This window comes from Mus pahari, chromosome 12 (assembly GCF_900095145.1).
Source record: "Mus pahari chromosome 12, PAHARI_EIJ_v1.1, whole genome shotgun sequence".
Taxonomy (NCBI): Eukaryota; Metazoa; Chordata; class Mammalia; order Rodentia; family Muridae; genus Mus; species Mus pahari.
In genome coordinates this window covers 31,820,857-31,835,792 of record NC_034601.1, presented here as the reverse complement: position 1 = coordinate 31,835,792, position 14,936 = coordinate 31,820,857, and the positions used below count along the sequence as shown (strand labels likewise).

General features: G+C 34.7%; 1 protein-coding gene across 2 annotated transcripts in view; it reads right to left on the bottom strand.

Moving 5' to 3' along the window:
• Window positions 1-14,936, bottom strand: part of Iqcb1 (IQ motif containing B1) — a 47,146-nt gene that overhangs the window by 29,191 nt on the left and 3,019 nt on the right. The window contains exons 3-7 of one of the 2 annotated variants that reach the window (XM_029544855.1): window positions 14,751-14,869; window positions 14,396-14,558; window positions 11,681-11,810; window positions 7,535-7,628; window positions 4,108-4,207 (exon numbers count right to left, since the gene is read on the bottom strand). In XM_029544855.1, coding sequence (XP_029400715.1) covers window positions 4,108-4,207; window positions 7,535-7,628; window positions 11,681-11,810; window positions 14,396-14,558; window positions 14,751-14,850 — 587 coding nt within the window. In that variant the 5' untranslated portion in view covers window positions 14,851-14,869. The remainder of the gene's footprint in view (window positions 1-4,107; window positions 4,208-7,534; window positions 7,629-11,680; window positions 11,811-14,395; window positions 14,559-14,750; window positions 14,870-14,936) is intronic. The other variant, XM_021209194.2, reaches the window with a different exon arrangement.

Genomic DNA, 14,936 nt, shown 5'->3' with positions numbered 1-14,936 from the left:
CTAGGTTTTGATGATGGTGAGTGGTCTTGTTTTCTGTTAGTAAGATTCCTACGTTTGCCTTTTGCCATCTGGTGATCTCTGTTGTTAGTTGTTAAAGTTGTCTCTGGTTGGAGCTTGTTCCTCCTGTCATTCTGTTAGCCTCTGTCAGCAGTCCTGGGAGTCCAGCTATCTCCCGAGTCTCAGTGGTCAGATTACTCTCTGCAGAGAAGCTCTCCTTTAGCAGGGAAGGTGCACAGAGGCCTGGTGTTCAGATCTGCCTCCTGGCTGAAGATGTAGGCCCAAAACAGGGCTTGTCCCAGAAGATGTATTGCCTCTGCAGTCTATTCACTCACCAGCACAGACTAGCCACTGAGGCACCCTGGACACAATATGACTCTCTCACCTGCTCTGGCAGACAGAGCCCTCACAGGTGGCCACCTTTCCTCTGGCGAGGAATGTGCCCAAATGTCTGGAGCCTGAAACAGGGTCTGTCCCAGAAGTTAGGTTGCTTCTGTCTGTCCCGAAGGTGTGTAGCTTCTGTGGTCCACACTCTCGCCAGTGCAGACTGGAGCCTAAGGGAACCAGAGCAAAGATGGCTCTCCTGCCAGCTCAGGCCTTGAGACTCCTCCCGGGCGGACACCCCTCCTAGGGTGGAAAAGGTGCCTGATGACTGGAGTCAGAAATGGGATCTTTCCCAGAGGCTGTGTCGCTTCTGCAGGCTGCCCTCTCCCCAGCAGTGCACTGGAGCAAAGATGGCTCTCCTACTGGCTCAGGCCTTGAGACCCCTCCCAGGCAGACACCCCTCCTTGGCAGGAAAGGTTCTGGATGACTGGAGCCAGATAAGGAGTCTGTCCCAGCAGCTGTGTCGCTTCTGCAGGCTGCCCTCTCCCTGGCAGTGCACCAGAGCAAAGATGGCTCTCCTACCGGTTCAGGCCCTGAGACTGCTCCCAGGCAGACAGCCCTCCTCGGGCGGGAAAGGCACCGGATTACTGGAGTCTCATTTCTGCTCTTTAGTGGGGTTCTTTGTTTCTTGATTTTTTTTTTCTTTTTTTCATTTTTAAAGAGAGAGAAAAAGAACTAAAGTTTGCTAGGTACTAGGGAGAGGTAGGGAGGACCTGAGAGAAACTAGGAAAGGCGAAAAGTCAAGCCAGGCAGGTGGTGGTGGTGGTGGTGGTGGTAGTGCATGCCTTTAATCCCAGCTCTTGGGAGACAGAGGCAGGTGGATATCTGAGTTCAAGGCCAACCTGGTCTACAGAGTGAGTTCCAGGACAGCTAGAGCTACACTGAGAGACCTTGTCTTGAAAAGGGAAAAAAAGATAAGTTAAAATGTATTTTTAGGTTTCAAGCCTGGGACAAAAGGCAGATGCTGGCTGCCAGGTTCTCTCTGCATTCCTCAGTAGATACCTGTTACAGGGTCCTCTTGGTTGGCATATCCCACCCCTACGCCAAACTTCTCCAATCTCACCTGACCCTTTTGTCTACTCTTTAGGCATCCTGGCTGCTGTGTCTGGTTCTTCTCTCCCTCCCTCCCCCTCGTCCCTCCTCACATGGCTCAGGGTCATGCCTACTCTGGGTTCTCCCAGATGTCCCCGCCTCTGGCTATGCTCTCCTACATTCTACAATAAGTCTTCTCCTCTACCATACCTAGGAACAGTCATGTTCCTTTCTTTTCTACTTCTTTTTTTTTCATTCAGTATTATATGAAAAATAAATTGAAAACTGCAGTGTTAAAAACAGAACTTGTTAAGTTTATACTATAACGTTCATATTACTCCTCTGTGATTTTTTTGAATGACAGTAAATGATATTATTCCTCTAAATTTTTACATAAGTTGCTGGAAGCTCTGTTTCTTTCCTAACCACTTTTGCTGTAGGTTCATTTCATTCATTTTCTTAGATTCAGCTTATGCAGAATTTCTTATCTTTTCTATTGCTTTTATTGTCTTTATTAATAGTGATTGCTTTCATGCTTATTATTTTCCTTCTTTGGCTTAGAGTTTAGTTTTCCCTTCTTTTCCTAGTTTACTTTTCAATTTCTTCTTTGTCTTGTATGTTACTTAGGTGTATTATTTACTACATTATTTAGGTACTTTTCAGAGATCTGCTTATCACTCATGTCCAACCTCACTCCAGTTATAGCCCAACTTTTCGTTATTTAAATCCTTTTAAGTTTATTGAGAGTTAAAGACATTGATATGCTTTTTAGAAAATGTTCCCTTATATTTAAAAGAAATGGGTATTTTTCACATATATAAGTTGATTGGTATTCTACTGCATTTTTGAAGAGAACCGCTCTGTAGATCTCTAATATAACTCTTTCCTAGTATTGTGTCTTGTGAATTTTAGGCATCTTGTTTTCCTTAGATTCTCAGCTTTATTTCTTTTCTTTTTTTGTTTTCGTTTTTATATTTAATTTATTTATTTCTTGAACTCAAACTTTCCTGCTATACAACATCCTAAGAACTTACTACTAATTCAGGGCAGCTGTGAAGCTTTTTGTACAGTGTGGATCTCAAATATACTCCCAAGGCTCATGTATGCAAAGCTCAGTGTCGAGGAAAGAGCTATTGGGAACTGTCTGAATGTTTAAGGAGTCGGATGTTACTGGGAGGCCTGGAGATCATTAGGGGCATGGTCCTTTCTCTCTTTTTGTTACTTCATAGCTATGAAGTAAGTAGCTTTGCCCTGCTACCTGTTCTCACTGTGACATGCTGCCTCACTACAGGCTCAAACCAGAGGGCAAATAGTCATGTACTGGAGGCTCCAAACTCATGAGCCAAAGTCAACCTTTAATCTGTATAAATCTGTTATCTCACATAGTTTGTTACAATGACAGAGAGCTAATTACCTTAACCTTACTAACTTTCCCCAACCCCACTCCAGGTTTTCAGTCATACACTGAGTCACTTTCAGTTTATTAAGGAATTGATCCTTCATAATTTGTCTTTTTCTTTTCCCCTAATGGTCCACTAAATTCATCCTTGTAATTCTATTTTAATCTAAAGTAGAAACAAAGGTCTGGTGATTTTAATTAAAAAAAAAATCCCTATTACCATTGCCAAGACTTTATTACTTTATTTGAATTGCTATGGTTCTTCCTCATATTTTTCCCTACTATTGGGCAAAAAATTTAGAATATTTAATATCCAAGGCAAGTGTCCCTAGAATACCTCTAGTCTTCCAATTGTCTTCTTTATCTAGTTTTGTTCTTATCTTTTCTCCATTAGTAAGCAGAGTAATAATACTGAAATGTAATCGGACCATACTCATCTACTTAAAAAGTCTTCAATTTTTTTTGTCTTTAAGATATATTTTCATAACATATATCAAGTCTCTTCAAAACGTGCTGGCTATAACTGATACTGAACTTTAAATCCCAGCAGGATAAATCTTTTCTACTTTTCACCCACAGTATAATGCTTCTTTCTTGTCTGACTTTTGATCATGTAGTTACCTCTGCCTAGAAATACTGCTTTTTCCTCATCCTCCCTGGACAATTTATCTTCAAAGTTTCCTCTTGGGTCTTAACTTCTCTAGGATGCATCTTCACTCAGTTTAGTTAGAATACAATTCTTAACATTTGTGGATAACATTAATATTGCAAATTAATATACCAAAATGTAATGATTTCTATCTCAATACACAATTGTCACTCATCAAAGGCAAGACTATATCTGAATAAACATTGTAAACACAGTAATTGTGGTCCATGGGAGCTGATGAATAAACCCACATTCATGTGAAAAAATGAGTAATTCCACTAAATACATTGCTTCTGTTTAGATCCCAAGAAGTACCTATTACTTCTTTTATACTATTTTTTAGCATATATTATGATATTTAATTTGCTGCTTATTAAATATGTAAGTAAACACTTTTTTACTGTGATACCAATATTTTTCTTTAGGTGTCATACCAATTGTCTTTCTAAGCCTGAAATTTTCTATAGCTTTTAGATTATAATTTGATAACAAATTTCTAATCTTTTATAGTATTTTATATTACCTTTTACTAAAAGTCAATTAAAAGAGAACTTAATTTTCATGTATAAGTCATATATAGTAGATTTTGACAAACTGTAATAAAATTAGTAATGCTTCTGATTAAAAATTGTGTAAATTAAGTCACCTGTTGATCTGTAGTATGTTCTGTAGCAGAGTCATGACTGTAGCTCCTATCTGAACATTGTCAGTTTGCAGTAAGTGTAAGAAATGATCACTCTGCAGTACTAAAAGAATAGAGAGAAAAAGAAATGTTAAAAATTTTATAACCTAAGTAAGAATTTGTCTTTTTTAAATCAAATAAAAGTTTGATCATTTCTGCTAAACTTCTGGCATTGAATGCCCTATAATGAAGATTTTTATAGATGCAAGCAGTTTTAAATGGCCATAAGTAAGAGTCATTCATTTTTATGAAGTTAGTTATAGTCAAATGGGTCATCTATAAGTACCAAGCTAAGATTTTATTATTACTTCTTTTAAATTGAATATAACATCTCCTAAATCTGAATCTTTTTTTTCTAGCAATGAGTTTCACTGAATAAAAATTTTTCCTAGGTTTATCATTTTTAGGTCCATTAGCCAGTTACAAAAACTTGGTGTTCAATGTCTACATAAGTTGCTTAACCTCTGTCCTGACCAGTTTTGTGTCAACTTGACACAAGCTAGACTAGTCAGAGGAGGGATCCTCAATTGAGAAAATGCTTCCACAGGATCAGGCTGTAGGGGCATTTTTAAAATTTGTAATTGATGTGGGATGGCTTACTCCATCATGGGTGAGGTCACTCCTGCTCTGGTGGTTTTAGCTTCTATAAGAAAGCAAGCTGAGTTAAGTCATGTGGAGCAAACCAGTAAGCAGCACCCCTCCATGACCTCTGCATTGGCTCCTGACTCCAGGTTCCTGCCCTTACTTCCTTCAATGATGAACATTGATATGGAAATATAAACCAAATAAACTCTTTCTTCCTCATGTAGTTTTTGGTCATGGTATTTCGCCACAGCAATAGTAACCCTAACTAAAACAACTTCCCATAATCTTCATTTCATCATCTATGAAATTAGAAATAAATAATTCTCTTAACAGGCAAAGGCATAATGTTGTAGAAAAGATTGTTCCTAATAAATGTCAGTTTCTGTTCCTTACATCAGTTGAGTGACCAGATTAATTAAAAATAAGGACAGATATGTTATAAGCTGGCCTGTGGAACACTACTACAGCTTTCTATTTGTTCTTTCCCACACCAACACACACCTGTTCTTCATTTATACTTATAGCCTAATTATTCATTACATATCATTTTATAACAGCATGGAAAAAACATAGTTCTGTTTTACATTGTTTCTGTAGTAGTTAAACGTAAAATCCCTGTAATGACAATAAGCTTATTTTCTATTTGTGTCATACTCTTACTAATGACTCTAGAAATAACCTGAAATTTACTAAAATCATATGGCATGTAGTTCATAAATTTTCCTTTTTCTCTGTTAGAAAAGGACCTATCAATTTGTTTAATTTTTTGTAATAGAAAATTTAAAGATACTTAAAAACAGACAGGATAATGTAATGATTCCCCATGAGCAAGTCAATAAATCATCAATTCATGGCCAAACTTGTTTTACTTATGCTCTCATCTGCTTTCATTGTAGGTTGAAACAAATGTAGGCCATCAGATTATTTTATCCATAAACATTGCAACATAGCCTGGAAACAAGACTGACAAACAAAAAAGCATAACCATTATATCCCTTAATGAAAATTATCTCTTAATTTCATCAAGAAGCCTTCTTATAGGAGTTCCAACCTATAAGTGTTTTGTGAATTTTTCAATTTGTTTCAATTAGATTCTAGTAAGATCCATGGAACACGGTTATCTTTCAAATAATTATTCTTCCAATTTTCTTTTTTCGTAATTTATTCAGAAAACAAAACCATGTAAATTGTCCTCTAGCTTCTGCAGGTTTAATTCTGTCATTGTATTCCTGGAGTGTAATTTGTTTCTTTGCTTTCCTCTAACTTGGTAGTTGGCATTAGAGGATTGAAGTGATGGAGTTTTGAAATTTTGGTTTTGAATTTTATCTGTGATATTATGATAATGCATTGGGAGTGTTTAGCTGTCTCTTTTAAAGATGTTGACAGGCATAGGTAGCTAATTCCTACATCTGCTTATTCATGAGAGATTACAAAATAGATGCTACTCTTTCATGCTGTCTTCATTAATTTATGGAATTCTTTCACATAGAGGAAAATTTCATTGATGTATATGGTAGAAGTTAGATTTAGGTTCATTTTTGTTTAAAAATAATGTATTCTCTGGCAGGCTTCAACAGCAACATTTGCTGTGTTAAACTTACTACACAACTTTTAGCTGGTGTATTAAACTTATAACTCAACTTTTCTTTATTTGGCTAGCAGAAGTCTTTTAAACTAAAATAAAAATTTCTCTCCTTATCTGTTGAGCCAGCTCACCGGTCCTAGTAGAGGCCTCTTTGTGTTGGTTTCTGAGTCCTTTTAATACTGATAAAGTTTAATTGCTTCCTTTACATCTGGTATTTAAGATGCTTCAAGTTCATTTGTATATATTTCCTATCCCAGGCCTACAGGTCAGTAACTTTCTTCATAGATGTGAAACATTTTACATGGAAAATATTATTAAAAATATTTCAATATATACATTTGGTTTTCTGCTCAGTAATTTTATAAACATTTAACAAATTTTTATAACTACATTATGGTTTCATATTAATCCTAGACATACTATCATTTTATTATAGTTCTTTTCAAAATGGAATATGGCATTTTAAAAAATTATTCAAGTATTCTCCTTCTCCTTTATATGCCTTTATATCAAGTCAAGTCTAACAACCTTATATTTTTTGATTAAAAAGTCTTTAAATTGGGAATTTGTAATGATGATTGACATATATTATAGGAAAAAAGATAATACTTTAAATAAAAAAGTATTTAGTCACTTAGCTAAATGGCTAAGTGAGTGGTATGGATTACAATCCCTAGGAATGTGCTTTTTATACTTAAAGAATTATGTGACTCTTTACATGCATGAATGATTCTGAAAGGATGTAAAATTAAAGATTCAAGTGTGAATATCTGGGAAAAAAAGCCATGATATAGCATTTATGTAATGTGAAAATTTTTTAAAAAGAAAGAATTGTATCATGATTATCATAAAAGAGTATGGTTTTAGTCCTATGAGAACATAAAATTAATATATATTTATAATTTTCAACATAAAACAATATCCAATGAAATAACTTTAAAGTTTGGTAAAATTTCATAACAGTCTGTCCTTTCAGATTATGAGTGAAACTGTATTTACTCTGTACACAGGGATTTCTCTAGAAATCTAAAGCTAAATTTATAACACTAAATGTAATTTTAAAAAATTACTTTCCTAAACAGTTCAAATTTAAATTAATCCAACTCTCAGATTTTCTAAACATAGGAGAAAGTTATATTTCAGGAATAGTTCCTTTAATTGGGCATTTATAGAGCAAATGCTGCATGATATTAGTTATATTAAGCAGTGTTTCTTTCTTACCATTCTGTATGAGTTGAACATGACCTCCCAATAGCCAGAAGAGAGAATCAGTCACAATTTGGAAAAAATGTAGTAATTTATCTTGCTCTTCACCCTTAATACAAAAGATAAAACCAATTTACTTTTCTAATCTACTTTTCTTAAGAAAAGACTTTTCCAGAGTAGTCAGCAGACTTGATTTCCGAATTCAATAGCTATTTATAAAGTACCTGATCTTCTGTGCTTTGTTTCTTCATTTGTGCAACCTGTGGTTTTAGTATATGGACTCTCCTAATTCATAGTAATTACCCAGACAAAACAAAAACAAAGTAAGTAGCTTACAAATTACAGATGGATACACTAGAACTTAATGCTTGAAATGCATCAGAATGATTTGTGGAACTTTTAAACAATCTCTCTGCACATATCCAAATATACAGAATCTCAATTTCCAAAGCTAAAGTCCAGACACCTGTATTTTCACAGTCAGGTGAGTGACTTCATTATATAGCCAGGGTTTAAAAACCCTGGTAATATAAAAATGTAAGCATGTTAGGCATTATTAATAGAATTTTCCAGTTCTAAGTTTCTACTCTAATACTTTATGAGAGCAGAGAGTATGTGTTTTACTGCCCATTGTAATTCACTATCTACAATTCTGATGTATAGTAAATGTTCTATTAATATATACCAAGTAAATAAACAATGTTTTTTGCTGAAACTAATCTTGTGAAAAGGTGGTAATAGTACCACAACAGGAGACAAACAGATTCCATTGACTATACCTGTCATTTGCTGACTATATAACTTTAATGTAAAATTGTATGAACCAATTCAGATCCTGAATGTTTCTACTGTACCATAAAATTGATAGCAAGAGTTAAAGCAAGCAAACAAAGCACACAATTAACTTAAATAACTTGTCTTTTCCTATATAACCACCAAACGTAAAAAGTGTCACATTAAGCCATGATTCCTTAGTCTATTAAATTGCTTTTCTAATTTCATCCAAACATATGAGAAAGGGCACCATAATTTTTTGTCCATCTCAAGGACCCTGTATTTCTAGATGTCCAAAGTATACTTTAAAAGCCTGTTAGATGATGTCAATCATTAATTTATAACCCTGACTCATGTTAACAAAATTTGCCATTAAAACATTTCAAAGTTCTTGAGTACATATTTTTCTCTTTTGATATGGATTCAAAAAAACTAGTATGTAGCTTGGGCTAGAACATCTAATATACATCCTACCATATTTTATACTACCCACAAACTATCAAATTCTTAAAAATTTTCTTGAAAGCTTCCAAGAAGGCTAATGGCCCCCAAAATTGCAGATGTAGAATATATGATCTGAGTTAAATCCTCTGCCAACAATATTTCTTTTATTTGAACTAGCATATTGTCCACATTGTTAAATTTCTCATTGAATTCCATTTGTTTTATTTTTAACATGTATGAGTGTTTTTCCATGCATGCATATATGTGCATCACAACTGAGCGTTGCCTGAGGAGGCCAGAAGAGGACTTGGTCGATTATAGGAGGCTGTGAGCTACCACAGTCATTCGTTTTGAATTGTGAGACAGGGTTTCATTACCTGGCTGACCTGGAATTCTAAATGGACCAGACTGGCCTCAAACTCCCAGAAATCGGCCTGCCTGACTCGTGGTCAAGAAATACTTCACTCACAAAGGGCCTCCTTTTAGCAAGGTGTAATGATGGAATCTATGTTCCAGCAGTCAAAAGACTGAGGCAGGAAGATTGTGAGTTTAACATTATTTGGGCTGCATAGTGAAGCTCTATCCTAGGAAAAAATGGGGAAAAAAACTTTCTATCTCAATTGGTCTTTCTATCTCTATTCTTTCCTATGCACATTACAGTTCTGATTATGTCATATATGTAAATATACCTGTCTTGTGCTGATTTTCATGTAATTCATTCAGTAGATCAGGCTGGCTTGGGACTGAGCAGTCCTACTGAATCAACTTCCCAAGTCATAAGACCATGAGCCATTTCCAGTCTATAATTCTCTTAGTGGCTAATTAGGAATTGCTAAAACTATATGAACTTACAGTTTTCTCAACAGAATCGAGTTTATATGAATGTCAGAATAATGAGAAAACTATTGACTAATTTAATATTCAAAATGAAACTTTTTTTAAAGGTTTACCATTATCATATATAATCATCCCATATGCCATAGAATATCTTAAATTATCTAAATATTACAAAATGCCCATTGTTAAACTTTCTCTCATCTTTCCTCTTCTATTATCCCTAGCCTCTGGTAACCAGTTTTCAAGTCTCAACTTCTAGGAGATGAGCTTGTTTTAGATTCCATGTCATTGAATTCATACAGTATTTGACCTTCTGGTGTGGCCTACTTCACTTACTAGCCTTCACTTCCTTCCATGGTGTTGCAAATGACAGAAATCTGCCCTTTTTATTTCATTATTTATGCACTGACTGCTGATATTTAAGTTATTACTATTTTTGACTATTGTAAATAGTGCTGCAATAAACATAGGACTAAAGATGTTTTGATATTAATCTCACTCCTTTTAAATAAATATAAGTCCAACAGTGTAATTTCTGCATATAAGTGTTGTTTAGCTAACACACATATTTAAAAAAAATTGTAAGAGTGGAATTAAGGAGGTGGAGAGATGACTTAGTGGTTAAGATCACTGGCTGCTCTTTCAGGGGACCTGGGTTTGATTCCAATCACCTGAATGGTGTTCATAATAAGTGAAGATGAGAAGTCTTTGGTATTCAAATTGGAATCTGAATTCCCTGCTGGGCCATTCTAGGCTAGCTTAATTCAACTAACTGAAAAAGAACTGAAGATGAAGAAATTCGCAACTTCTGGTCCTATTCCTACCCTCAGAGTTAGGACTGAGGACTGAGCACAAATACACTCAAGGTCTGACTGTGAGCACAGTGAGACAAACTTGAAGATAATCACTTAAGGTCAGGTCAAACTGTTAGAGGAAGAATGGGCACCATAGATGCGAAACTGGTAAGTTAGTTATATGATTGATTTAGTCATCCACAAGAATGGAAGCAGAAGCTGCCAATACCATCCAACAGATAAAGGACATGACTACCTTAATAAGCAACAGTGCTAAGTAAATTCCTAATGATTTTTCATTAGGCAGAATTCTTTGCTTAGATAGCATACATAGTGTTCTACACTATGAAATATGAAAATAGATTTAACAGGCTTAGACACTTAAGAGTGGTAGAATACAAGGTCTTCAAAAATTTGCTTCTCATGATGAAAAGGCCTTATTACAAATTCAAAACATAGTATGGCATTTGCTGCTGTTCTAAGATGTGGTCACAGATTACATTTTCAATGTACTGATGTACTGATGTACTGATGTGGCACTTCTTTACAGAAAGTAGACTAGATGCAGAACATTCTTGGATACTAGAATACTGATTTCCATACACAAGGCCTGGATTTTGCCCAACAGCTCCACAATCTGAAGATCTGAAATAGGTACTTGATAAGGCAAAGAATCATTTTCTCCACGATCTCCTCTTCCCTCTTCCCCTCCCATCCTCTCTCTTTCTCTGTATGCAAACATTACATAAAATATAAAGGTATAAAAATATTATATAGTTCCCTTAAAGTATGTACAACTTTATGCGTCAATTAAAAAATAAAAGCTATGGTCAAAACTAGCCTGAAGTGTCAGAAATTAAAAGTCTGAAACAGCTATTACAGTCTGGAATGAAGTGATGCCATGTATATAAGTATATATGCATGTTTCCTCATACTAAGTGGTAAGACAAACTCTTCAAAAATCATACAGTATTCTTTAGCTAACATTTGTAATTTTTCTAATGTAGAGATTAAGTTCTCGGTTCTAATTTTTAGCTAAAGATGCTTAAATTTACTACTCTACTTGTATGTTCAGCCAGATGTAGCGTATTTGAAAAACGACAGGGGGCAACTTAGGAAGGGATAGATATGGTATACATCCTTGTAATCTCAGTGCTGAGGAGGATGAAGCAAAAGGACTGAGACTTTTGAGACCAACCTGCAAAGCTATACACTGAATATGAAGCTAGCCTCGGCTATACAGTGAAACTTTGTTTCAGGAAAAAAAAAAAAAGAATAAAAATTATTTGGCTATACAACACTAAACATATACCTTAGTTGCATTGATGAAACATGTTTGCAATCGTCTCCCCAGGATAAGAAAATTTTCAGCAGCTGATGGAAGTAACTCCTTGTAAAATTCTTCTCCATCTTCTCCTGGCTCTAAGCCCACACAGCAATGGCTGAAATAAGAGTATAACTTTGTGTTAATAATAATATCATTTGAATACTCTAACTTCCAGGGGCATTGTGCCTTAATGAGAATCTTTTTTTTTTTGGTTTTTCGAGACAGGGTTTCTCTGTATAGCCCTGGCTGTCCTGGTACTCACTTTGTAGACCAGGCTAGCCTCGAACTCAGAAATCCGCCTGCCTCTGCCTCCCAAGTGCTGGGATTAAAGGCGTGCGCCACCACCACCCGGCTTAATGAGAATCTTAAGTGTCATTCTTTTGTTGACAAGCCAATTAAAAAGTTGCTAGAAAATTTCAGCTTTCTAAGGAACTAAGCTGTGAAATGGACCTTGCTTGCATTTAGTTCCAGGGTTCACAAATCCTGAAAACAAATATGCTGGTTCTTTAAGAAATGAAAGATATACCTAGGTGATGGTATATGCCTTTAATCCCACACCCTAGAAAGCAAATACAGAAAGATCTCAGCCCAGTTTACATAATCAGTTCCAGATCAGCCAAGTTTACACAGTGAGACCCTGTCAGAAAGAAAGAAAGAAAGAAAGAAAGAAAGAAAGAAAGAAAGAAAGAAAGAAAGAAAGAAAGAAAGAAGAGAGGACAAGGGGAGGGAGAGCGAGGGAGGGAAGGAGGGAAGACAAAAGGGGGAGAGAGAAGGAAAGAGAACAAAAGAATATAAAAGACAGTTTACAATCAAGAAAAATGAGAGAAGTTTTCAGAGAATTGGCTACTATCACCCTAAAGGCAAAGAATACCTTGACTGTTGAATTCATGTTAAGTTCTATTAACTGATGTATTTTAGAATCTAATAAATAGCTAAAAATATCTAGGGTGAGGTTAATTATCAAGGAAGAAAGATAAGAAAATCTAACACTCTAGTTTCAAACCAATTCCTCTTTCTTAAAACCCACAAATTAGCTGACTGTCTATTCCTTATATCAGCACGGAAAACAGTAAAAGCATTAACTTATCTGTAGTAGGAACATTTTATAATACACAGTAAAGAAAAAAAGCCCTTTATAGAAAATTATTTTCTTAAAACTATACATTAAAGCTAATCCCTGGATATGAGTTGAACATATTCAGAAATATCAACAATAAAAGTACTTATATAGTAGTCTTATACCAAAAAGAGCCTTCAACCCAAAAGTAGACATTAATATAAGTGATCACAATTGACTAAATATTTTCAACAAAATGTGTGCACACTGAAAAACAAGGACAATTACAAATTGAGAATGTTAAAAACGTCATTAGCTAATACTTGCTATCAAGTTTTTACTTTCTCTTTAGTTCTATTACTTAATTACTCAGCATATCTATATGAAAGACAGCATTAATAAAAGTAATATTCAACCAATATTGTCATAAACTAGCATATATCATCAAAACAAAAATATAAGCACTTATTTACTTATGTTTAATCAATATTGAAATAATCTTGAAAATTAAGTATAAAAGAATAGTACATAAATTTGTTAACCTTTTTTTGTAATTGCATACTTTGAATTAGGCCTTTATGTTATAACAATGTAGAATTAAGCAGTTTAGAAAGGATCTAAGACAGAATAGTGTAAGTATGAAAAATATCTCTCCTGTGAAGATAGTTCATTTAAAATCAAATGGGGTGTGACTGGAGAAATGGCTCAGTAATTAAGAACACTTGCTACTCTTACAAAATACGAGAACTCAAATTCAGAACCCACGTGCTCTTCTGGTCTCTGTATGTGGTACCTGTACTCATGTACACATACCCACATACAGACACTGACATATACACATAATGTAAAATAATAAATTTTATAAAATCAAATGCAAGTGGAAAGATTAACTCAGGTACTGAGAACACTTTATCCTTTATCACCTTTAAAAAAATCTTGATCTTTCTATTTTTAACATGGCAGGAGGAAAGTAAACGCTGCTTCTAAATTTCATGTACAGGATTTGAGCTCCCTAATAAATACACAGTTTAAATAGCAATATCACTACAAATGAAATGAAATTTCTATACTTGTTCTTCTACAGTTCTTTGGTATATACTTTGATTCTGTCACCTATCCATTGTATTTGTATCAAGTATCACTGCTACTCAATCTCTACTGTAAGTTTTCCAAGTACAGAACTTTAATTTCTTCAAATATTTCTGAGTCAAAAAGAATACATTAGTTGCCAGGCATGGTGGCGCACACCTTTAATCCCAGCACTCGGGAGGCAGAGGCAGGTGGATTTCTGAGTTCGAGGCCAGCCTGGTCTATAGAGTGAGTTCCAGGACAGCCAGGACTATACAGAGAAACCCTGTCTCGAAAAAACAAACAAACAAACAAAAACAAAAACAAAAACAAAACAAAACAAAAAAAGAATACATTAGTTAAGTGGGACTCAAGTGGCAAACAAACGACGTAATCATATGTAAAAAAATCTTAGGACAATCAATTGCACCTGAAGTTACAAACAATAGCAACAGTGTGAAAGAAAAGTACAATCAAAACATATAGAAGATTCCAATTCTTAATAGAATGACAAAAAAAAAAAAAAAAAGAATTATTGAAAATTAGAACAAGCTAATCTACTTGTTTCATTTTACCTTAGTATCTGTGTAAGCTGGGAAATTGTAGACCAACCACCCTGGATTCGAGAAGAATCTTGACTGAGGACCAATAGGCAATACTGAATGAGGTCATAACAATATATATCTTGTTTAACTTTCTTTAACTCTGAGCTTCCCAAAGGGGTGTTGTTTATTATTTCTAAGGAAAAAGAAAATAATATATACTTATTTTTGCTCAATTCATTTATATACTGTCATCATTAAAAATATAGCAAAAAAGAAAATGTTATTCCACAGTGTTAAGGTTTCTCCAAACAGAATACTAACATTGTGTCATGACAGAACTAGTATTTACTTAATGTCTTTCCTAACTATAAAAGTATTTTCTTACCTTTTAACTTCAATAATATAACAGGAACATTTTGTTCAGGACTTTTTGCAACTTCAGCAGCTAAAGACAAGATCCTTGGGTCTGTACCGGCTGGCTTCATTTTTTTTCTACCACCTATGCTTAAACATATAATAATTTTTAAAAAATCAAATGTGTTAAGAATCAGAAATTGTATCACCTTCACAT